The sequence below is a fragment of the Populus nigra genome, chromosome 10 (assembly GCF_951802175.1).
Source record: "Populus nigra chromosome 10, ddPopNigr1.1, whole genome shotgun sequence".
In the NCBI taxonomy this organism is placed as follows: domain Eukaryota; kingdom Viridiplantae; phylum Streptophyta; class Magnoliopsida; order Malpighiales; family Salicaceae; genus Populus; species Populus nigra.
The window spans coordinates 4,648,586-4,673,158 of NC_084861.1; the positions used below are offsets into that span (position 1 = coordinate 4,648,586).

The following is a 24,573-nucleotide window of genomic DNA, read 5'->3' on the forward strand; positions in this document are numbered from 1 at the left end:
ACATGAAAGTCAGACTTGCCAAAGGAAAAGACTAAATTTGCATCATGTATTTTATTACCAGGTAAAATTCACCTCACTGATCGAGTAAAAAATATCATCTTTCTTTGACCATTGTCCTCTCTTGTCAACTTTCCACACAATTCCAACCACTTACTCTTAGCCACCCTCTTAATTTCTGCCAAAACTGATACAGTTTATACGTACAAGGTAAGATTTAATGATCAGCCCATCAGGATAGAATCTCCAGGTGCAACTGCAAGATGATCAACTCATCAGTACACCATATGCCATAGTTTAGTGCATCTGGATTGTTGTGGCAAGCCAAAACTAGTTGTGGACAGACATCACATATCTGGAGCGTTGCTTGAAAGATGACGACAAATCAGAGATCTGTTACGTAATTGGAAAACCCATGAGAAGGGAATTTCATTTGATGGTGGCCTCTGAACTATCAGAATTGCGTTTTCGATATTTATTGGTGTCGAAGGTTTAACCATTAAGTACCATAGTTGCACCATAATAAGAAGGTTAGAACAGCTTGAAGAGTAACGTTTTAGTGACGAGAAGATTGAATCAGTCAATGCAATTATGCCAAGCCGCAGGCATACAATCAATCGATTAAAGTATAAATATTTTAAAGACAGGGACAACCGATACCATGAAAAATTTCAAGCTTCAAACCACACACTAAACTGAGTCCACTAGATTGCAGAGAACTCCACTCTAGATATCAAGTACTCCCATATTTACAGTATGAGAAGCAGTCAAGCGTTCGATGCCAGTATGGCAGCAGCACCATATAAGATGAAGGGAAAAGAAGCTAAACTGAATATCGCCTACAAGAACAAGCTAGAACCAGATACTGGTTCGACAAAAACATGGAAAAGCAGTAAAAAGAAGGAACAATCTTAGCCAAATATTCTGATTCATCAACATCTCTACTTTTGTCTTTTGTTTTTAAGCAGTGAGTGTCTCCGTATTGCTGGAGTTCAAAATGCTGTGGCAGAAGTGACTAAACAGGCTTTATTCTTTGTTTCTCATTCCTATCCTGGAATCTTGGAGCTGCAATTAATTAAAAAGTTTTAGAGTGTTAAGAGAATCAAAAATAAGTGCGAAAACTAGCAAGCGGACACAGGACAGTTGATTGAAAATTTTGCATACCAAGTCCATTGGCCTCCGAGGTCCTCATGATCCTAAGCCTTTTTACTGAGTTGAGGAACATCCTGAAAAAACAATGAAAAGGAAACCATGAGAATTAGAAATTGAGTGCTTGAACTATGCAATGTTTCCCTATTTAGACAGGAAAGGGTAATGGAGGTTGCTCAAGAGCTCAACATTCTCTCCGTCAATCTGGTTAAACAACTGAGAACTGATGAGACCTCATACAATACACAGCAGATGGAATTTGGGTCCATCAGTGTGAAAACGATATGTTACAGATAATGTTATGGACACAGGAATAGTGCACATCACTAAGCTTAGTATGTTGTGTGAGGCAGGATTAGTAAGCCATCCGAGCAGATAGCTTATTTTCTGCTCCTCACTGATTGTCTCAAGTGACAAGGTCGCCAAGAAACATTGACACATGCACACCTGCCTGTTCACCCACCCCACCACCTGCTCCTCTCATCTCTCCTACTTAGTAATGTGATTTTATTTTTAATGGAAGTTGCATACCCCCACGGAACATCTCCCACAAGCATCCAATCTCCCTCTTTATCTTCATAAGTGAGTACGAACTCGGACAATCCATCCAATAACTTGGAGGGCTTCGTTACTTGCCGCTTCTCGCCACCTGATATTTTATACACAAGCAGCAAGTTAGCATAAGGATATATCAAAATAGCACAGTATGATATACTGAAACATAAGTAACCAAACTAGTTTTCTTTTGTTTTTGAAGCAATGCAACTAGTAACATTCTGTACTGATTGTCATTTGCAATGGAAATTATACCAAGTTCATCAAAAAGACTTTATCAGGAAGGGAATCTGTAATATTCATATAATTTGCATTGCAATTTAAGGAAAGAAATCTGTGGTGGGAAATAAAAGATCAAATCCAAGATTCTGTCAGATTTTGAAATTAAAATAGAGAAAGAAAGGCCGCGGACTCACCAATGGAATTGATAGTTGTGGCGGACCTGAAAAACATTTCCTCCAATGCTTGGGCTAATGTCTCATAGCAAGCATGAGCATTCAAATCTACCTTCCTTCCAATTGGAATCCCATCCATATTCACCTTGACAAATCCAAGATGCCCCTTTTCATTACTAGGAGCACTGGTCTTGTTACCATTACAGATTTTCTTCTTCAAATTATCCTTAGATATATCCTTCTCACCAATTCCCTTGTCTTCTTCAGCTCTTGCAGCCTTTGCTTGGTTCACCAAGCTATTCATCCGATAAGCCCTTATAGGAGGCCACCCCACAACCTGACTGCTCCCAGAAAGCAAGTTGATATAATCAGAAAATCAAACCATCAAAGGAGAAATTAATGAATCAAGATGAGAAACGATAAAGTTCGCACAGATAAATCACTTCCCTATAAGAAGGCAAGATACACTAACAGAAACAAATTTCAAATTTTTCTTTCATGTCCCTAAACATAGATAAATTAAGGAAACGTTGGCAAATAAATGTTCAAGAAATTATCATCGATCAACAAACAAACGGATACAGGGGAAAACAAGGGATAATACAAAACATCAAGCTTTAATATTGCAAAATGAAGAATCAAACCGTTTATAGAACAACTTGCTTAACAAGATATAGAAGCAAGCAACGGAGAAAAGATAAGGAAGACTTGAAACTTTATGCATATATGTCTAGTTCTATGATAAAGTGGTAAAAAACAGAAGATTGTTAATCATGCTTAGTTAATAAAAGAATCCAGAACCCCCTTCGGCCAGGAAACAAAAGGAACTTGCAGGCATAACGACTACATATAATCACCAGGAAAGAAAATAGAAGCAAAATATTCAAATTTCTAACTGTTTCTAGTAACCGAACAAAGCAAATGAAAGAAATTTGAAGAATATTAACAAAAAATAAAGAATGGGGTCGCTACCTGCCAGCAGTAGGGGATCCACCCTCATGGGAGACAGAGTCAGCAGCTCTCTTAGTCCCAGAAACAGCACCAACAACGCAAGCAGAGGATATAGAAGTGTTGTTGTTAGGCCTTTGAGACTGGGAGACCACTGAAGGAAAGTCCTTGGCAGTCAAGATTCTGCCACGCTCACCCCTTGCATTTGCCTTACCCTTCCCTCCACCACCACCACGACCACCACTACCAAGACTCAGCCCCAGCTCCAGCTCAGCTTCCACTGGATATGAACTTGCCTCAGCCTCCACCACCTCCACTTTTGACATTGTGGAGTCATTTGTGGAGGCCCCGGAAGAGCCGCCGCCGCCGCCGAGTGAACCAAGACCACCTGCCATCATAAAGATACAGTCTTTGTGCTCGTGGTTAAATAAGTTCTTTTTTTGTTTTAGAACTAAGAAACCAGAGAGGGAGAGAATGCGTTCCGGTATAGGAGAGGAGAAAAATACTAGGATTACTAGTGGTCCAGGAATGAGGAGGGAAAGGAAGGGAAGGTAAGTTGTAGCTAGCTAGGGGAGGAAGGAAGGTGGTGGAGGGAGTGATGACTGTGGGACCCTTATGTCTGGTAGTGCGCCAGGCACTCTCAACACAGGTCCACAACAACACACAGTCAAATTTTCTTGGCATGATCATCATGTCTCTTTAGAATCTGGTTTTCTCTGTAGGTACGCAAAATTAAATGAAAAATTCCCACCCAAAATATATATAAACACATTTGGATTAATTTTTAAAAAATATATAAAAAAAATATTAAGACTGTATAAATTTTTTTAACAATTATTAAATTTGTTTAAGCAAGTCAATTTTAAAAGTTTAATAATAGGTAAAAACACAGTTTAACTTTTAAAAAATTTAAAATGATAATTTTTAAAAAAATATATTGGACAATAACATATTGAATCGACAACAATCCCTTAACAACTTGAATCATGAACTTTACCGGTTTCATAGTATTTTTTATAAATGTTTTTTACTTAATTATATAATAAAAATATATGCTTATAAAAATTAAGCACTAACCTAAAAATACACACTCATTTTAGATAATGACAACTTTATAGAGAACAAATAAAAATAAATCATGGAATATATTGGCTAACCAATCTAATATTAAAATATGGAATTGAAAAAAAAATTAAATGACCAAAAAAAGCATATTTTATTGGTGGTTAAATTTGTCTAATCAGTGAATCGTGTAACTCGAGCTATCACGTTAAACCTATGAATTGAGTTATGAACTTCATTAAGATTATAATATGTTTTTTTTCTAAACTATTTTTTATTTAACTATACGACAACATAATAGACGATCATAAAATCAAATACCAATCCAATACTAAGATTTTTTTAGACCGTCATAACACTATAAAATGAAAAACGAAACCAATTATGAATCTAAATTTCAATTAATCCAACATCTAATAATGAAATAAAAAGTAAAATAAACTTGTCAGCCCTATTAACCAAATCAAACAACCAAATATGTGAACAGGTCCACGGATTCTATAAAATTTAATAATATAACTTTTCTTTTAAACTAATTTTTTATATATAAGATAAAAAAAATATGATAGAAAAAAGAGAGTAAAGTTCACTTAATTTTTTTTAAAAAAAATCCTACTAAACCTGTAAATTCAAGCAATTTAAGTTATCCTGACAAACTTATAAATCACTCTAAACTTGTAGAAAAGGGAAAAACTAAAAACACAAGGATGGAAGTTGAAATATATATATAAAAAAAAGACTTATACTTCTATAGAAGAGAGAGAAAAAGAAAAAGGGAAAAAATATAACTGCCAACAACAAACCACCTATCATTCAGCACCACATGTTATGCCAACAAAAAGAAAACATAATAACACTTAAAATTCTAATTTTTGTAAGCTTGGGTGAATAAATAATTTAGCTGCTCCTATATTTTTTTAAAAAAATAAATATATCATTTAATAGTTTTTTAATGACCAATAAACCATTCAAAAATATTAAAATGACCCTAATTAACTCCATAATTTTTTTTTTAAAAAAATCTAAATGGTGGAAAAGTAGTTTTAATATAAAAATTCACAGTAATACATGTCTAGTATTATGGTGAAAAACCCACAACCTGTATATTGTTAACATCTAAACAACTTCTTAAACTCTCTAATTCCTTGTTTCATATCTGATCTTGGTTAGACCATGATTATTTTTTTGAAGTTCGATGAAATTTCCCAGGTTTTTTTAATATATTCCAATACTTTGATAAAAAGCCCTTTTCATGTTAAAAAAAATGAAACTTTTTTTCTCCAAAATACCCTTGATTATTATGTATATAAATATGATAGTTGAATTAAAAAAAAAGGGCAGAAACTAGAGAAAGAATATATGTAGAAAGGGACCGGATAAAATTTATTTTTCAATTTGTTTTGATTTTTTAAACTATGTTTCTTTTTAATACTTGACAAGGGCTTTTTTATTTTTATTTTTTTATATATATAAAAGGGAATATCTTGGTGTTTTTATCATGTCACTTCAAGGAAATTATTATAACTTATCCATTATTCTTTTAATAGTAAAAAACCTCAAAATGTGTCTTTTTAAAAGAGGCTGGAATATTATAAAAATAAAAATATTATCCACGATATCTACTTTTGTGGATTCATCAATTAATTAATAAAACAAGATCTTTCTCCTTGTAGGAGCCGTCCTAAAAGTTCAGGATTGGTTCTTGAACATACCCTTTGTTCTGGAAAGAAATCTATTTTTCTTTTTCTTTTATATATATATATAAAATCACTAACTACGTAATTATTGCATCCGGCCCTCTCATTCCCAATACAATTTATAATAAACCACATAGCAATTATATAATTAGAACTCAATACATTGCAAAACACCCCCACCATCTTCAAAACCTAATAGAATTACAATGAAAATTGTTGTTTAAAAACTATATATTTTTTTATTCAAATAAGATAAAAAATCTGTTTGTTTTTATGTTTTAAAAAAAATTATTTTTTTTATTTTTTACTTTGTTTTAAAATAATTTTTTTGATATTTTTAAATTATTGTGATTTTAATATTAAAAATAATTTTTTAAAAATAAAAAATATTATTTTAATATATTTCTAAATAAAAAATATTTAAAAAATTAATCAAGTAAATATCCAGACAAGTGAGAGATAAAATAAGCTCCACTAGTAGAAAAAATATATATATAAAAAACCTGAAATCACATGCCAAGAACAACTAGATTTTTCTTCAGAGAACAGGGAGAGAGAGAATCTTGGCTGGATTGGGTTTTTGAATCGAGTAGAAAGGAGCATCTCATGCATGATCAAGACCAGGAAATGGGTAGCAAACTATGATGATTCTAATTAATTTGCAGTAAATATCATAATGCATGCATGCCTGCCTGAACAAGACTGATCAACTCGATGAGAATTCTTCAAAAAGTTGCAAATTTAGATGATGATAGTTAACAGCTCGATCGAGCTTTGGTGTAAAAGCATGCATGGGTTAAGGTCAAAAGTTTGAGGCAGCAAAAGCATAGACCATGGCTTCACCCTTCCTTTCTTCCTAGGTGCTGTCCTCCATTTCAAGGACAAACGGCACAAACCCTTGTTTTCGAAAGCTGAGACCTAGAGAGATGCATCGTCAGTGGATGGCGGGGCTGCCGTCAAAAAGGTGGAGGAAAAAATAACCAGATATTGCCACTGTCATTAACAGTGGATTTTATATCCCAAAGAAAATCACAACCTAATCCAATGTTGAAGAAGGATCTTCGTATATATATGAATATATAATTAAGAGTCTAAAAACGGAATTATATTCTTAAAACAAATAACCTTGATTAGATTTTTTTTATTATTATTATTAATATGAGTATTCAGATCAGCTTGCGTATATTTTACTAATTCTACGAGTTTTAAAATTTACGATCATATAAGATTTTAATTATTATTATTTCTATAAATTCTAAAATTAATAACTATATAAAATTTTAATTATTATTATATTAATAATTATAAAACTCAAACTTCAAATCACATAAATACAAATTTTTTTATCCTGATCTCTTACATGATTAGTTTTTTCTATTCTTAAGAATTTAAGCAAAAATCATTATGAAATTTATTAAATGACGGAGTAGCACAGCTGTAGCTAGGGGGCAGGCAATTAACTATGTGAAATGAATATTAATTAGGATTGCAAATCGGAAGATTAGGCAAGGTAAGAGGTTGTCTGATACGAGAGACAAACCGACAAGGTGGGAGCCGATCCACGTGCCTCCAAGCTGCCAAAGAGCGCCACGTCAGTAGACAGGGTACGCGCCTGACCGGGGAACTTAGGAGGAGGTTCGGGGACCAGACCGCCCTCCTTTCTTTCTTTTAATTGCGTTTTTCTCGGTACCTTTCGTTACAACCTCTTAAAGAGGAGTGGCATAACTACAAGTTAGTCCTTTATCTATATAAAATATTACGAATCAGTCTTAAGACTTTAAAATTTTACAAAGTCTTGCTTAATCCATCAATCATTTATGGTTTCATTATCAAGGTGTTCATATGAAATGATAATAATCAATAGCACCGGTACTATGACACAAATTAAATGCATGTAATCTTTTTTTTTTTTACTTTTAAATGTTGAATTACATTTTTTATAAATTGCTGATCATATCTGATATACTTAATATAAATATAAAAATTGATTAATTAACAAAAAAATAAAATAATATTTTAATAATTTAACCTTAATCCTAACCCGACCGATTATTCCATCCTTTCTTTATTGATCTCTTGTTGAACTAAGATTAATTTAAAACAATGATTTAACTCTTTAACTCTACAATTTTACTCTAATTAAAATAAATTTCAATCTGAAAAAGCTCAAATTAATCCTTTGATTTTCTTCATTTATACATTTATTAAAATATTTCTCAATCTAGTCTCCTCCCATTATAGTTTTCAGCCGTGTCTCCCTATCTAAAATCATCACAAAGTTTAACAAAATTAAGGATTAAGTTGAAAATACTTCTTAGTGGATGAATCCAATTGAGAATGAATTGATAATTTGAAGACTAACATACGTTTTTGCCTCATAATTTCGCAAGCAGTTTTTGGGATTCTTGCTTGTAGATTGGTGGGGGAGGAATGAGGAGGCCGAGGCGCGTGGGGTTTCAACAGAGGAGTGCCTCGCCTTGGAGCAGTAGCTAGCTGCGCGACCTAAACCTAGGCACTGGCCATTAAGATGAAGATTTGGTACGGAAGGTTGCTTTTTTAAATGGGACCCAGAAATGGTGGGAGAGGGGACAGTGTACCTCCAATATGAGACAACTTCCTGCCTTTTTATTTCTTTTTCAGGCCTCCGTTTAGTTGCTTGCCATCATTTTTCTTTTGTTTTTTTTTCTCCACGCCTCCTCCCTCCCTGGTTCTTTTCGCCTGCCGCCGTTCCGCCTCCCCTTCCTCTCTCTCTCTTGCCTTGCCTTGACTCGCTTTTGCACCTCTCTCGTCACATAAATATTATAATAATACAGTAGACCTAGTTCTTTATTTAAACCCTCTCCCGGGCTCGTATTTTTCTTTTCGGTCATTACTGTACATGTTTGAACTGTAGTATAAGTTCTATTTTTCTTTATTTGGAAATATATAAAAATATTTTATATTTTTTATATTTTTTAAAATTTATTTTTAATATCAGTACATTAAAATATTAAAAATTAATAATTTTAAACAGAAAATTTAAATTTTAGACAAGTAAAATGTCCTCTAAATTTTAACATGGATAGTAATTGAATTTATTTTCAGAAAATCACAAGAAAGTATATAACCTTCAAACCTGGCTTTATTATTATTATTATTATTTTCTTTTTTGAAGTGATCGTGAATTAATAATTAAGATATAGTAGACAGTACCTAAAATTAACAATACAAGGCCTGCCTGGAGAAGACTCAAGCATTGCTGCCTACGAGAAGCCCATCCCAGAAACAATGCTAACACAGTGCCTTCGACGTTTGAGATTAGTGGGCTTAGGACATCCCTGTCATTTTAGAAAATTTCCATCATTCATCCAGGTGTGCGCCTCAGGACTGCTAAATATTTATATAATTTTAAAAAATTAATTGAGATAGATACAGAACACTTATAATTATAAAAAATAAAAATAATAATAGCCTGATAAAAAAGAGATTCTGATTTTGTTTGATTTTTTAAAAATAACTTTTAAGATATAGAAATACTGTAAAAACATTAAAATGATATTTTGTTAGATTTTTTTGATCATTTTTATATGATTAATACATGTAAATGTAAAAGGTTTTATTTAGTGAAGGTGGAGACTCTCCGATACTTAAATAAGTACCTTTTTAGAAAGAAAAAATACAATAAAATTCTAAAGAGATGCTCTGAAAATATACATGTAGTAGAGAGTGAAGATTGTGAACTTTTGTTTTGAAGATCTCATGCCTGTGAGTCTTTTCATTTTGTGAAGAGAAGCGTTTAGAGTGTAATTTTATTCTTGTGATATTTTGAATTGCATTCTACTAAAAAATAATACGATTGGATCAATATAAAATATTGAAAGATCTGCATAGAGTCTCAAAAAAATCTCTGGTGAGTGTTGGTTCAGGCGCATTAGAAATGGAAAATGAGTCTAAGCATACTGCTTGGATCCAAACATGTTGATCTCAGGACATCATTCTTAGCTCAAGTACGTTGAACTCGAGCGTGGAAGCCCGGATCCACAAGAGTGATGGGGTACACGCCTGCACCAAGGGCATGTCATGCCCAACATGGGTTTAAGCTTCTTTCTTGAGCCCATGTCTTCTAAGGAGTTGGGCTCGGGTGCTCCTTGAATTTTTTGTTGTACTTTGAGCTTGGAATACTAAGTATAGGTGTTATCGTTGGGTTTATTTTAGGGGATTTTTTTTGGATCCATCAGAAAATGATGAGATTCTTGTTTCAAATCACAGCTCCACTCCTCTCTTGTCAACCCATTTCTGGGTTACTTAAACTTACTTCACAAGGAAACTCCATGGAATGTCCATTCTCTAAAATAGTAAAATGTTTCCAAGATAGCATATGTACTATAGTGGAGCTTTTGTGTGTGCGCGTGTATCCAAGCAACAATTTTCTCGACATAGAGAATCCTTATTGCGTTACTCCTTATCTTATCAGAAATGGAATCCACTGAAGAGCACTTTTTGCTGGCTGATGCAGAATCCTTAATTTGAAATCAAACAGTATCAGACAGGAGCTTAAATTAATTACAAGAACTCGAGAATCAATGGATAAGATCAAAAGTTTTGTGCCCACATCGTTTAAAACAATAGGGAATTATGATCCATGGAAAATAATATAAAGCATGGTTCCTGCGCAAGAATGACGACGAGCACATACGGAGAAATGATATTTAGCTTAAGAATAAGAAGGATTCTAAGGCAATTGATCTTGGTATTTAAAAAGTGATGCTTGATTAACACTGAAGATAACAAAAACTCTTCAATCTAACAAGATTCAAAAGAAAAAATCGGAGAGCAAAGGTAAAGAGACAACATTCTTGGCCAGCAGAAGAAAATGTCTGAAAGCCAGGATTGTTAATTTCAGGAGTAGAATGTGACAAGATCCTCGTACAGTCAACATCAACATATCTGATAAAACTGATCTCCGAACTGTGCCATTGTACATAGATAATATCAAATTAAAGAGAGGCTATAGGGCAGACTCTTATGATACCTTAATTCTCGTGAGGCACTATAGCAAAAGGCTGTTAGTTTCCCGACTTTAACCGATCGAATAATCCGAATCACAGAGATAAACGATCCCATCAGTCACTGATCAGGTAAATTTAAACATTATACCTCAAATTATCCATGGAATAGCTTCGATTCCTCTTCCCATCTGTTTTCCTCCTGGGAGGGCCACCACATACAATTGAACACTCCAAACCACAAAATCTACCGAAGCAAGTAAACGTGCCATCATCATCAGCACTGTGCCTGCGGCTGTGTCGTTTAACAATTTTGCTTTCTTTAGAAGTGCTACTAGCAGGAAAACTTGAGATATCACTGGCATCGTAAACTGGCGGAAGCTCTGCTCTCCATCTTTCCAGTTTAGATTGAAGACCCTCCATGCTTCCATCCAAGCTCATTACTCCCATTATCTCACTCTCTGTCTCTACGAATCGACGATTTTTCTTTCTTGTCATTACTGCCGCCACCTCTGATGGTGATGGGCCCAATTCTGAATCTGTTATAGCTGGCCTACTTATTAAATTTGCTTTTTTCGGAGTTGCATGCCTGAAGTTGTTGTACGGAGATCCAAGATCCAACCCTGGAAACTTCGGTAAAGGTTTCACAATGTTATCCAATTCGGTTGATTTGTCATCAGATCTTTCGTTTGTTAATGCTTCAGAGCTTAACGAGGCTTTTGCAAATGCCCCATTAAGCTCTGAATCACTAAGAACCAAATTATTATTTGGGTCTTTCTTGACAATCTCTGACCCACTTATCATGTAACTGGCTTCTTTTCTCCAATTCTTGTTCTTCTTCTCCAATTCTGATCCGCTGACCATGGAACTAGCTTTTGTTCTGCCTCCATTCATCATCTTCGTATCCTCCGATTCTGAGCCACTAATCATGGAAGCACCCTTCCCTTTCATCACCATTTTTTTCTTTTCCATCACCATTGACCCAAACAAGGAACTTGAATCACTCTTCGTACGTCTTAATTCAGGTTTCGGAGGCCAAGGAAGCAAGAGGGGATTGGAACGGATGCCACTACTGCTAACATCAGAAACATCTTTATGATGATTCACGTCCTCTTCCCCCATAAGCTGACGATAACCCACGGCCGAGCTAAGCTGTGAATACAATGGCATGCTTCGCATTGAGCTATCAAGAAGCGCCACACCAATGTTAAGAATCCCCTGGGGGCGTCCTGACGGTCGGCGGACCTGGAGAGCAACGAAGCGCATGCCTATCTGAAATTGGTTGTGATGGTGGGGATCAGGCGGGGGAATCAGGTTCCCAACAATCACGCGGACGGTGCCTACATGAATGTCACGGAACCAATGCAGGGCGTAGATTTCAATCATGACAGCAGAGGTGTCACCATGGAGGAACCTGTCATCCACGCGGAAAACAAACTTGTCATTCCAAGTGGGATTGTTGCGTCCCTCAGAGTCGATTCTTGTTGAAAGTTTCCGGTCAGGGTGGATCCATGCAACTGCATAGGTTTTCATCTTTCGTGAGACCTTGGCGAGATCTTGTGCAGAAATGACATTGAGTTCCAAGAGTTGAAAGGGTGACAAGATCACATGAGACATTGCAATGATAAAAAAAAAAGGTTTGTTGTTACTGCTGTAAAGATTGCAATAGAGATTTAAAATGTCCTCCAGACAGTCGTCCAAGGAGAGGACGACGAAAGGAGGGCTGGCATCAAGGGAAGGAGATATCTCTGACGAAGAGGAAGCGGACCAGAGATCATAGAATGTATTGACCTGGACAACACAGGTTTGGGTATTGAGAGAAGACAGACATCTCTTAAGGTTACGACTCAGGAAGCAGCAAAAATCACAAGGTTCATGAATGTATTGGCAGTTTGAAGAGACAAGGTTTGAAATGTTAGTTAGGTGGGATGAAGCTAAGTCCGATCAAGTCCTGAATTAGGTTTCTTCGGGTCAGACAACAATGGTTGGTTTCCAGTTATTGGGGTGGGGAGATTGGCTCCTAATTTGCTTTAAGAGTTTTTCCAATACAAAGTATCAATATTATAATTAGACTCGCTATAATTAGAGAACGTATCTGCTGTCATTGATGCCGTTTTTATACATTTGTAAAAGCAACATGTCTGGATTTATTCTCAAAAAAAAAAATATCTGGATTTTTTTGTGCAAATTTATTTATTTATTATGTGAAGAACATTCTTAAAATTCCTATACCGAGTTCCTAAAATTTCTCTCTAAAATCGCTACCATGACCCGCTAATGTTTTCTAATAATGGTGGCTTCTCCTCCGTTAGCCAATCCTCTATATTGCAGCTATAGATTCTCAGCATCAGTTTATTGACAAAGGTCCAAGAGAAATGTCAAAGCCCTTGGTCCCTCTGGTGCCAACAGGCACATATAACCACCGTCGGATTGATCTTTGATAAAGAGGCATTGTGATTTGAAACACCGGCCAGCTTCAGCCCATTGTATCCCCATTGTTTGGCCACCGTTGTGTTTATGTATTTGGATGGAGAAATGTTCTGTTGGCTCTCATTTTCCTGCCTTTCAGTTTCTGTGATTAAGGTCTAATTCTTTCACGTGAATGTTTGTGTCTCACACACTAAATAATGCGCTCAAGAGCTGACCAAATTAAAGCATGTTGGGCTGATTTCAGTATCAAAATTTCGCAAGTTTTAATGTTTAATTCCCCTTCTACTAGTGTATCCGAGGAAACATTCTAGCTATTGGACATTTCTGACTCGAGACTATAAACCAAGGGATCTAATGAAAGAACCATATTCTTGGCCTGATCTAAACTCAAAGTTCAGCTCAAAACCCAACTCAATTAATCTAGGTATTTAAAGAAAAGGTTGCCATGGAATTTGCTTTTCTGTATTCCTTTTTGTTTAATCTAGGTATTTAAAGAAAAGGTTGCCATGGAATTTGCTTTTGTATTCCTTTTTGTTTTTTTTTTTTTTTAGCGACTTACACCCATATGCACCGAGAAATCGGTTTTGAACTTATGGTTTCGGTTTTGATTTTGAAAAAGATTGAAGAACAAATAAGTATCTATCTTCTTATTGTTATTCTTAATTAGAGATTGATTGTAGAAGGTTTTAAGAAGAGTTAAAGTATTTATTATGATTTGATAATTGAATGATCTAAGAGTTATAATTGATATTTAAGGTGCTAGTTTTACTCAAAATCAGTTTGATATAGTTTGATATGTTATTTGGATTATGGGTTTTTGAAGAATATAATATTTATTTTTTAAGATCTACACTTGATCAACCGGTTGGCATGTGATAGTGATCGACCAGTTGATCTAACAGTAAAGTTTTATTGGGTATGTTAGATTCGATCAGTTTGAGTTATGTTTGGAATCGATCAGATGAATCAGTTTGGCTTTGTATTTATGTTTTGGTCTCTAAGCTTAGAGTTTTAATTTTTTATGTTATTTTATTTCGAGTTGTTTTTTAGTGTCTTTTGTGTCCATTATAAGTTCTGCCGACGTTTCTTTTAACAATCTTCAGTAATCTTTGGTTCTGCATTCGTTGTCTTTTGCTTTTATTTTCGGGTAATTAAGATAATCTTTAATATACATTATGCATGTAATATAAATAAATATGTATATTGATTATATGATGAGTACAACTAGTTAATTTCTTGAATATTTATACATGTTGCTTTATTTTTTGAGTACTTATTCATTCTTGAATTTGCACTTGCATTCTGATGAACTAAATTTCATTAGATATGATATACATTGCTTTGATAATTATGCGAGTATCTATTATGTCTTGATATTGATATATTGTTGGTAACTTCATGCTAACGGATATTGGTTAATATATGTGCATATAATATTTTGTATACCTAACTAGTGAGAAAAACACCAGCATGTGATGATCGATCCTCCTACAATGATCATCTTCGGGTATTATCTAATATCTGACATGTATTCAAATGCTTTATGTTAATATGTTTAGTATGCATATTTATATCAAGATATATCAATTTGTAAATTATTAATATTTAAGATGTATATTAAATAATATTCCCTCACTAAATAGTTGAACTCACCCTTCTATTTTTTTTTTTAAAATCATTCTAGATTTTTAGTTTCTGTTAGTAGTTGAACTTTATTGAGTGTTTTTGTTTTTTCAGTTTTAGTCAATATTCCTTACTTGTTCCGCAAGACTTTCTAGTTTTTGATTTAATATCTTAAACACTTTATTATTATATTGTTTTAATTAAGTCCGGGTTTTAACACTATAACAAGGATTATGAGTTATTTGTTTTGTTTTATTTGATAATGAGAAGCATTATTTGATTTTATTGATTTTAAAGAATATAATATTTTGAAAAGTTATGAAATACTTTAAATTTTCATGTAACTTATTTTATAATATATATTCTGATGCCTACCCTAGACGGTGTGTGTCCTTATAGCACCATTCCTGCATTGCCGACTAGATTCGTGTCGCGACACCTAATAAGTTCGAAACCTGCGAAGGAAGTAAACGGGGGTGCTAGAAATCTGGGGTAGATTATTCTCATTGGTGGCCCAAAGGCCTTTCAAACCAATATGTAATAAAAAAAAAATGAAGATTATGAACACACACCACAAGTTATTCTTAGCCAAATAAGAAACAGGTCGTGTGATATATTTATGGCATGACATGTCGATCTGAGCCTTTGGAGGCTGGATCATTGCCCTCCAGCTCTCTTCTGTTGACACCTAACGGAGGCAGCCAGTGACTGCCACCTCTCAATAAAGTGCACGTGCCATCTAGAAAATCATATGAAATTAAAATGCCTGGTCTGTCCGTCCTGGGTGAGCGCGCAAGTTCCCATGCTCTGCTGCTGCCCCATCAATGAAGAAACCTCCATTCCATTGCTCTTGCACGTATTACATATACCGCTCCACAGTTCACACCCCAAACACCCCCTCCTCTCTTTCAAGTCTCAACTCTCACGCATTCATGGATGTTGTTCACCGCAATAGCCTATAGGAGTGGAGAGAACTGAGGTGGTCATGTCTTTTGCCTATTCCCAGAAAGATAATCTGCACCATACCAAGATACAAGGTATGCTTTCTTCTCTTCTCTAATCCATATATATATATATATATATATATATATATATATATATATATATATGCCTTCATATTATTTGAGGCAGTGTGTAAAGCCAAGAAAATCTTGGGATTCCTTTCAGGTTAAAATTTAAGGAAAACAGCAACAATTAAATCACAAGTGAAGTGAGTCGTACTGCTACTATTTAACAAACTGGCCTTAAACGTGGGTTCTATCCTATAGATCCGTGGTGGCTTAGACACTTCTCACAAAAACCCTTGGCATTTATCATGTGAAGTCTTCCTGGCTACCTTTCATTGCTAATGGGTCTAAAAGTCTAAAGCACTCACATGCATCTTGCTAATTAACCACTATTCTACAACTGGAGCGATATCAACATAGAAATGCTACTCGTGACAGCATTTATGGTCATCTATATGTTCTTAGTTAATTCAAATGAGTAGTTTCATTCTAATCCAAGATGTCTTCAGTTCAAGTATATTGAATTATAGGCAAAGAAGAGGGGGGAAAATAATCTTAGCACTAATATTGTTCTGCAAATTTGTTCATTGTTTTAGCATTGCTTAGATTCAATTAAAACATTGTTTAATATCTTAATTTGATGCGCAGACTGTTAATTTATCATCTCTGTAAGAAAGATGAAACATATGCATCCCTTCTGTTTTTGGAAAATCAGAAGCTATTTCATGTTTGGTGTGGAGGTCGTCAACCCAAATGAAATGTTCTTAATTTTTGTTTTTTGGTTTTATGGTCAATCTCGGGATAGATTTAACAATGCGAAATCCCTTTTTAGTATTTGTCGAAGAGGGGGGAAACCCTTTACGTGTACAACAATTTTTAACTCTTGTTAAACTGATTTGTCCAAGGTCAAAGGCAAAAATGCTTCTGAGGAGCTCATCAACTTCTGCAGCTGGACCCTTGTTTTCACCCTTCTCGGACGGCCCTAATAGAGACTTTGAGGCTGTTAACAACACCCACACCAACCACATCAAACACCAACCAGTGTTTCATGATCACAAACTGTCATTTCCTCACGGTTTGCAGCATCTCAACTTGACACCATTATCAGGCCACAGCATCTCATCTCCATTGTCTGAACTCGATCAAGAAAAGGGTAGTTCTCGAATTAACAGCCTTCGAAGAGCTTCGTCGGATAGTAATTTGGAAAGTTTTGTCTATACATCTTCTTGTGATCAAGAAGAATTTCGTAACTCAACTACTACATCAAAGAAATTTCAATATAGACATCACAAGAGAATGTTGCACTCTTCACCTTCTTTTTCGATATTTTACAAAAATGATGAACTAGAGGATGAAGGACACAATGGAACAGATGTGGGAAGAGAAGAAGAATTGATGAGAACTATTACAATTAGAGAAAACATAGAATCTATTGGTAGCGGGGACTTCAGTTTTGGAAAGACGAGTATGGGGTTAATAGAGGAGGAAGGAGAGAAGGAGCAGGAACAAGATTCAAACGGAATTGAGAATTTCGATATTGAAGAAGTAAGGGAACCGGCTAGTCCTCCCCTGTATCTTGCTGCTGGGCTTGGGATTGATGATATAGATCTCGGTGGTAATAGTGGTGGCGGTGGTGGTTTTCATTTAAGTTTTCCAAACTTTGATGAAGATGATGATGTGGAAGAGTATTATAAGAGGATGATTGATGAGAATCCTTTCCACCCTTTGCTCCTCTCAAATTATGCTCGGCTGTTGCAGGTAAGATTAGTTTTTTATCTTTTCCGACTCTACTCTAATTTTCACTTCATCATACCTATTTCAGATAACTCATGTCATGAAATTGATGCATTATGTTCTATCGATCCTACCTTGAGCCATCACCAGTTGTCCCCGTGCTTACCAGAAGAGCTGTCCAGTCTTTTGACCTCCTTATTGTAAAACATGGGATCTAGACTTTGAATGATCAGGTCCTATAATATTTGGGGTTTTTATGTTTAGATCTTTGTCAAGGTCTGCTTCCAGTCATGTTCATTAGGTTTGAATGTCTAAAGGAAATGTAATCTTGTTGGTGCTTCTGTGTCGATTTGGAGCAGATTGAAAGGTTGGCTTGGCTTGATAGCTGCTATTTTTATTTTTTTCAATTACCTGCTTCTGCTAGTACTTTTTGTACTATTGTTTTATGCATAACTTTGGATCCCACGTTTTCTAAATGGCGTCACAATTAATCAAATACTGAAATTACTTTTAACTGGTAAGAATGCCCATCTATTTTTATTTTTTTTATTAAGGAAACGAAGCATTTTGACATAAAATAATCTCATTAAAGTAAGAATAGTGTTCGGACAGGCATTTTGTTGATAATAGTGTTTTTCTTCAGTGTTGTAATTCCTCGAGCATTCTGAGAGTGGAACTTTATATTTTGTAGAGGCCATAAGAAAATGATTGGTTTTTCATTGTAAAGCTTCTCTTTTTAACAGTCCAAGGGAGACCTTCATGGAGCTGAGGAATATTATCGTCTTGCAACACTGGCAGCTCCTGCAGACGGTGAAATTCTGATGCAGTATGCGAAACTGGAATGGGAGCTGAACCATGATCAAGATAGAGCATTAATTAACTTTGAGCGTGCAGTTCAGTCAGCCCCTCAAGACAGGTGAATATAAACTTGCTTTCTTCTAGCTCCTTTCCAAAGAGTTGCAAATCTAACTCCCATCATTAGTAGCATGTCTATTGTGTTGGAGTTACTTTTACAAAGTGCTTTTGCGCTACAAAGCACCAAATTGATGCATTTTGTGTGCTTTTGATATGGTGATGTGAGAAGCATCAACAAGCACCCCAGGCATCAATTTGATGATTTTTAGTGCAAAGGCTCTTTCAGCTGCAGTGCCACTTGATAAGAATCCTGTACGGACTTTGAAAATGATTGCACCTGAATTGTATTTGAGATGAATAAGCATAACTTTGCTTTCCATGTTTTCAGCAATGTTCTTGCAGCTTATGCCAGCTTTCTCTGGGAAATAGAAGACGATGGGGAAGGAAATACATTTCAACCAGAATTTATCCAGGTGCCACTTTCTCTTCTTGGTCATAAATTTGTGAATGCTTTATTGTATGGTTCCAACTAAGCTTGAAAACCTAGCCACCAACTAGGATTTTAAACTGTTGCAGCTTCCATCTGAGCATCATATTGATCTGGAAGACCATGCTGCATCTGATGCCAACAAGGATCGCGATGCTGAGGAGTATTATAGAGCGATGGTAGAGACAAATCCTTGCAACTCTTTGGTTCTAAGAAATTATGCTGAGTTTCTGTATCAGGTAAGATCTGTAAATTTATCTCTGTACTTCATCATAAGCTCATTCAGGTAGTATATTTGTAATAGTATACAAGAAGAATCTATAATTAATGTTTGAGCTTTGTAGTCATAACTGGATATATTTCCATCAGACTCCATTATCTAGAGACTAGAGGTGAGGCATGGTGGAAGCAGAGATTTGTGGCACACTTTCAAAACTATTGTATGGGATATTTGTGAACTGATGCATCGAGACTGCTTAATTCTTTTAAACAGTTTGAATAGTTGGAGTGATATTTTGCGAGCATGAAAAACTGTTTCAAACAAGTTAGGAAAGGTAACTTGGAAAATCTTTGTTTCTCAGGAGAGATATAATAGAGGATCAGTAGTTTGATAAGGGCATACCCAACTTAGGTTAAGGAGAATTTTCCATGACCATTGCATACAACTACAAAATGATCATCAATGAGGAAAGTCCATCATATGATCTAAGTAATAGATCTGTCCAAAGGTTAAATTGGAGATGAATGTATAACTGCATAATTCAAAATATGTTATCTGGAACACATTCCATTAAGGAGTAGGAGTTAGTAACCATCTGTTTTTCTGGGACACGTAATCCTGGATTGAAGGAGGAGTCATTCACTATAGATGTAGCTTTAACATGGGAGTCAGAGATATAAAGTCATTCAATGCATCTATCTGTTACTTTGGCGCTTTTAGCAATTTGGACATTCGTATAGTCCCATCTCTAGGCTATCCTAGCAAAATTTATTGAATCCCATGATGGATGGAGTTGTCCTTCAACGGTCATTGCACTTCATCGTGAATCGAGCTGTTAGAAAACACTAGTTGGAAAGAATAATCAAATATGCATGCACAACATGTATATCTCAGACATGCAATTAAAGCAAGGATGCAACTACACGAGTTAAGGTGAAGACATGGCTTAGGATTTGGCACATCTTCAATTGTGATAAAGACAGTCATTCTGTAAAAAGATGCAACAGTTTGGTACAGGAAATCAAAAATCTGAAAAAATCTGCAAATGGTCAGAAATGTAAATCAACATGCTAACCAGATCTAAGGGACTTTTGTTTAGTTATATACATAAAAGTCTTCTATTATCAGCTTTTTGTATACAAAATCAAGTAGTGTCTATGTAATCTCTAATGGAGTAACATAAATATATGTTTGACAATGACTGGGATGATTTTGCGATCGTTTTCTGTATTTAGAGTGAAATCACATGTAAAATTGAAGGAGGCCGGCAGCGTGGTACGGTGATCACAGTGCAAATTCTTGGTTAGCTGCTTGTGGGAACAAGCTACACTGTGGACTAGAGTGTTTTGCACATTGTGCTTCTTTTACTATTTTGGTTACTTCTTTCATGTGGACGTCTAGATTGGAGTCTGTGAGTTGTCATACTTCCTCCTTCATTCTTGCTATAACATTTGTTTTCAACCAACAGTCCAAGAGAGACCTTAAAGGGGCTGAGGAATACTTCTCCCGGGCCATACTGGCTGATCCTGGTGATGGAGAAATCCTGTCGCAATATGCAAAATTGGTGTGGGAACTTTATCGTGACCATGATAAAGCCTTGTGTTATTTTAAACAATCAATTCAAGCAACTCCTGCGGACAGGTACACCCCTTTCTCCATGTTTTAGAATTTAGACGGCTTCCCATTTATTTGTGTTTACAAGATGGTCCTTCGGTGTTCAAAGTTCACGGTCTTTGGTTTGAAAATGTAAAATGTTGATGCCGGACCTCCAGTTTCTTCTTCCTCCTTTTTTTTTTACTCTCTGCAAGTATATCTATAAAAAGAACACTCACCTAAGGGACTCCATAAGAAAGGGGAGATGGTATGCAGGAGTCTGAGTTTTAGAGATTGGACCGGCCACTCTTTTCCCTATAGCAAATTCTGTTTGGCAAAAGAATTTTTTGGTCTAGACGATTTGCATGATGGAAGATGCTTTGATTGTTTGACAAGAATGGCAGCTAAATTATACATTCTAGGACCGACTGATTCTTGGCCTGACGTTTCATTCGTTCTTTCTTTTCAGCTATGTTCTCGCAGCTTATGCTAGTTTCCTATGGGAAACAGAGGAAAATGAAGAAGATAGCACGAGTCAGTTCGAGATGCCCAATCACAATGACGGTGCAGTAGCTGCTGCCAATGCTCAAGTGCATCATAAATACTAGACCAGGACTATAGTTACGAATGCTTTATCAGAAGCAAAACAATAGGAATGCCATTAAGATATAAGCTCCAACTGAATAAACTAAAATGTTGTTAAAATTGAGAGAAATTGCAGCTAAATTAACAACACTTTCTGACGATTTTCCCATCTGCTCTATTCAGTTCCCAGCAGCCAAGAAAGATTTTTTCTGTTTATCGTAGCATATTCATAGCCTTGCCAAAACCATTACAAATTTCATACGGAACTTCTTTCTACTCATCAATCAGAAGTGGAAGATCAGGCAAACACAATAGACATGAAAGAGAAGAGAATCTCAGGTTGCCAAGTGATTGCAATGGTAAAATTAACTACTGTTTCCTTCCATTTCTTGGTGCTATCAGCATTGATCATCTTTTCTCAAATCTGCACCTTTTCCACCCTCCAACTTATGATTTTCTCCCTTCAGCTAAGCTTACACGTAATGCTCGTCCCTCCAGTTCCTATATAAGGAACACATGACCATTGATTAGCTGTTTTCCAAAAACAAATGCTGCAAGTAACACAGAAAGTATATACTGAGTAGAGGGAGGTAGATTATACCACTCCATTAAGAGATTGAAGGGCTGTTTCCATTTCTTCTTTTGTTGAGTAACATACAAAACCATAACCACGGGATTTTCCTGTCTCCCCGTCATATAGAACCCTTGCTCCAACAACGTTGCCATATTCTTGAAAGGCTTGTGTCAAACTTTCAGACGTTACTGACCAGGATAAATTTCCAATAAAAAGTTTGTATTCTGTTTCTGGATATAATGGTTCTTTAGGTTTAGGTTTATCTGCAAAGTTCACCCTTAAGATGCGGCCCATGTATTGCTGAAAAAAGAAAAAAAATTGAAGCTTGAGGTAAAATGACTCGCTAATATATTGAAGTATTCACACACTCACAGAGAGAGAGAGAGAGAGAGAGGAGTTCTTACGCTTCCATCGAGATTTTCAATGACTGTCTCACAATCTTCAATGCTACTCATTGTCACGAATGCAAAACCTCTGCTTCTTCCAGTTTCTCTGTGATAGAGAACCTGCAGCCATGCTCATTGGTCAGTAAAAGAATAGCTCTCACAAAAAAAAATTATAATAACAACAACAACAAGGGAAATAAACAGTACTATAAATTCCATGACAAGCAGTAACATTGCGATTAAGGCAAATTGTAAGGTAAAGAGTGAAGAGAAATCAATACTAAAGCGCATGTTCTATCATATTCAGCAAGCCTTTCGTTACCAACGGTCAAGTTTCCATCAGTTATAGTTTAATCATCATTATCGTGAAAAAAGTATGAAATCAGTAACAGCAAGAGAAGGTACTATCTTAATTTGGGTGTTCTGGAGTCTTGAAAACAAAGGAAAATGAATACTACAGTGCTTTATTGCATATTGAGGCGGGCTTCACTCTTTCACTTCCAAAAACCCCTTGAAGTAGTGAAAATTGGGAGTAAAACTTCTCTAGCAACAAGTGAGATCATCAGTTAAACAATAATGCACCTCCTTTTTTTTTTCATTGGCAACAATTATGCATCTCCTCTCACATAGGTCCATGTTGAATAGCCTACTTGGTTACCAATCATCTTCGTATCCGTGTGAGTGTAGCATAACCAGGGAACCGTTGCCACAGTGCTAACATGTGGCTCCTCCTTCACTCCTACCATGGTTTTTTCCAGGACACTGAACCACGTTCCTGATTGATGGAGAGCTCGTGATGACGGTAAAAAGGGAATAATAGCAAACAAACCACCAATTCACCCATCCAACCTTCTCTAAGAGGCAACCTACAGCTGTGCGTTGAGATGATAAAAACTGAATTATCAGGCTTGTGCCATTCATCCAAGTTCAAGAAGCTCATATAGTTGCATTCAATCTATTAAATTTACCACTAAATATTGCTCAACTGATCGCTAACACAGGAATTTCACTACTTTGATTGACTTGTCCCTTTACCCTACGTTTGAAGTTACCAGAACTTTCATTCATGATATATTGATGCAGACATGCACCTAGATCACACGGCCAAAGCAAATTCAGGTTTCCATGTAGAATTTAAGTACATGCTATCTCTCAGTCCAAGTGATTTCGAGGGTGAATTTCTCAAGAAATTATGCTGCTAAATGAGCATTTACCTATCTGAGGGATTTAAAGCTTCTTCTTCTTCTTCTTCTTTATATATGGAAGCAAACAAACTTTATCACCTGATTAGGAAGTGAATTTTCAAGCTATTGCAGAGCCGTCTTTTAGGAAGTCAACAAGAAAGTTCATTTAGCAAAGTAATTTGGTTCTTGCATGTTTGATGAACACACTCCACTATAGACTTTGGCATCATAGGCAGCCTTGTTTATTCATGTCTTAATGGTAAATCTAGCCATAACTGGAGATCCTAATTAAGTAAAGTAAAGAAAATCATCCTCCTCAAATATCATCATATATTGATGTTTAACATACCTCAACCATCTCTGGAGTACCATACTCTTGAATCATCCCAGCAAGCTGGGCGCTGTCAACATTATATGGCAAATTCCCAAAGTAAAGCTTGGTATTAACAGGGACCTGATCAGCTTCTCCTTCTGTTTCTCCTGAGGCTAGTTCCTCTTCTTCCACCGCAGGAGCAGTTGCGGGTGCCTCCTCTTGAGCAACATCAGCAGATGCTCTTGGCACCCTCCATGAGGATGTAACTTGTGAAAGTGGTTCTATAACATAATTCGAGCGAGATAACGTGGCTAACATGATGCGAACTGGTGAGACTTTGAGGAGAGAGTGATCAAATGGGCAGTGCTTGACATGCATGCATTTGAGGGTGTGGATTGATGAGGGAGAGAAAGATGAGCCTACAGCTGCAGCAGCAGAGGCAGCCATGGTGCAAGAAATTGGCAAGAAAATTGGTGGTGATGGTGGTGGTTTTTTCAGTTATGGGAAGGGGTGGGATGACTTGAAGTAAGTGCTGATGGGGGAATGGAAGGAGGGTTAGGCTGTGCAAGCTGATGTGGGCAGATTGTGTCCAATGAGACGGGGTAAAGATATATCTGGGGAGATAAGGTGAGTCCAGTATGGATCAGACTCGGAGTTAGTAGTAACTACACTTGTGGCTCGCAATTCGAGGCCGACGGGTCAGATTATTATTTTTAACGTAAGAATAAGTTAAGAAAAAAAATCTGATATTCCAGTCACTATTAATAATTTAAATACTAAAAAAAATATAAAAA

General features: G+C 35.9%; 4 protein-coding genes across 6 annotated transcripts; 1 reads left to right on the top strand and 3 right to left on the bottom strand.

The window, feature by feature from the left end:
* Window positions 1-654: 654 nt before the first annotated feature.
* LOC133704508 (auxin-responsive protein IAA13-like) lies at window positions 655-3,662 on the bottom strand. The gene is made up of 5 exons (XM_062129344.1): window positions 3,069-3,662; window positions 2,118-2,437; window positions 1,678-1,795; window positions 1,162-1,223; window positions 655-1,062 (listed from the first exon to the last, which is right to left on the bottom strand). The coding sequence occupies exons 1-5, from the start codon at window positions 3,440-3,442 to the stop codon at window positions 1,013-1,015; spliced, it is 924 nt and encodes a 307-aa protein (XP_061985328.1). The 5' UTR covers window positions 3,443-3,662; the 3' UTR covers window positions 655-1,012.
* Window positions 3,663-10,622: 6,960 nt separating this feature from the next.
* On the bottom strand, window positions 10,623-12,405 carry LOC133704452 (uncharacterized). Its single transcript, XM_062129276.1, has one exon. The coding sequence runs from the start codon at window positions 12,403-12,405 to the stop codon at window positions 10,927-10,929; it is 1,479 nt and encodes a 492-aa protein (XP_061985260.1). The 3' UTR covers window positions 10,623-10,926.
* A 3,047-nt stretch (window positions 12,406-15,452) lies between these two features.
* LOC133705560 (uncharacterized) lies at window positions 15,453-21,491 on the top strand. 3 transcript variants are annotated; one of them, XM_062130837.1, is made up of 7 exons: window positions 15,453-15,878; window positions 16,754-17,606; window positions 18,326-18,498; window positions 18,826-18,910; window positions 18,996-19,163; window positions 20,613-20,785; window positions 21,207-21,491. In XM_062130837.1, exons 2-7 carry the CDS (start codon window positions 16,767-16,769, stop codon window positions 21,343-21,345), a joined length of 1,578 nt encoding a protein of 525 aa, XP_061986821.1. In that variant the 5' UTR covers window positions 15,453-15,878; window positions 16,754-16,766; the 3' UTR covers window positions 21,346-21,491. The 3 variants fall into 3 exon arrangements, with proteins under 3 accessions (XP_061986821.1, XP_061986819.1, XP_061986820.1); XM_062130835.1 differs by lacking the exon at window positions 15,453-15,878 and having other exon boundaries at window positions 16,337-17,606; XM_062130836.1 differs by lacking the exon at window positions 15,453-15,878 and having other exon boundaries at window positions 16,337-17,606; window positions 19,014-19,163.
* On the bottom strand, window positions 21,369-24,373 carry LOC133705561 (31 kDa ribonucleoprotein, chloroplastic-like). The gene is made up of 4 exons (XM_062130838.1): window positions 23,816-24,373; window positions 22,301-22,402; window positions 21,924-22,196; window positions 21,369-21,823 (listed from the first exon to the last, which is right to left on the bottom strand). Exons 1-4 carry the CDS (start codon window positions 24,224-24,226, stop codon window positions 21,770-21,772), a joined length of 840 nt encoding a protein of 279 aa, XP_061986822.1. The 5' UTR covers window positions 24,227-24,373; the 3' UTR covers window positions 21,369-21,769.
* Window positions 24,374-24,573: the final 200 nt, after the last annotated feature.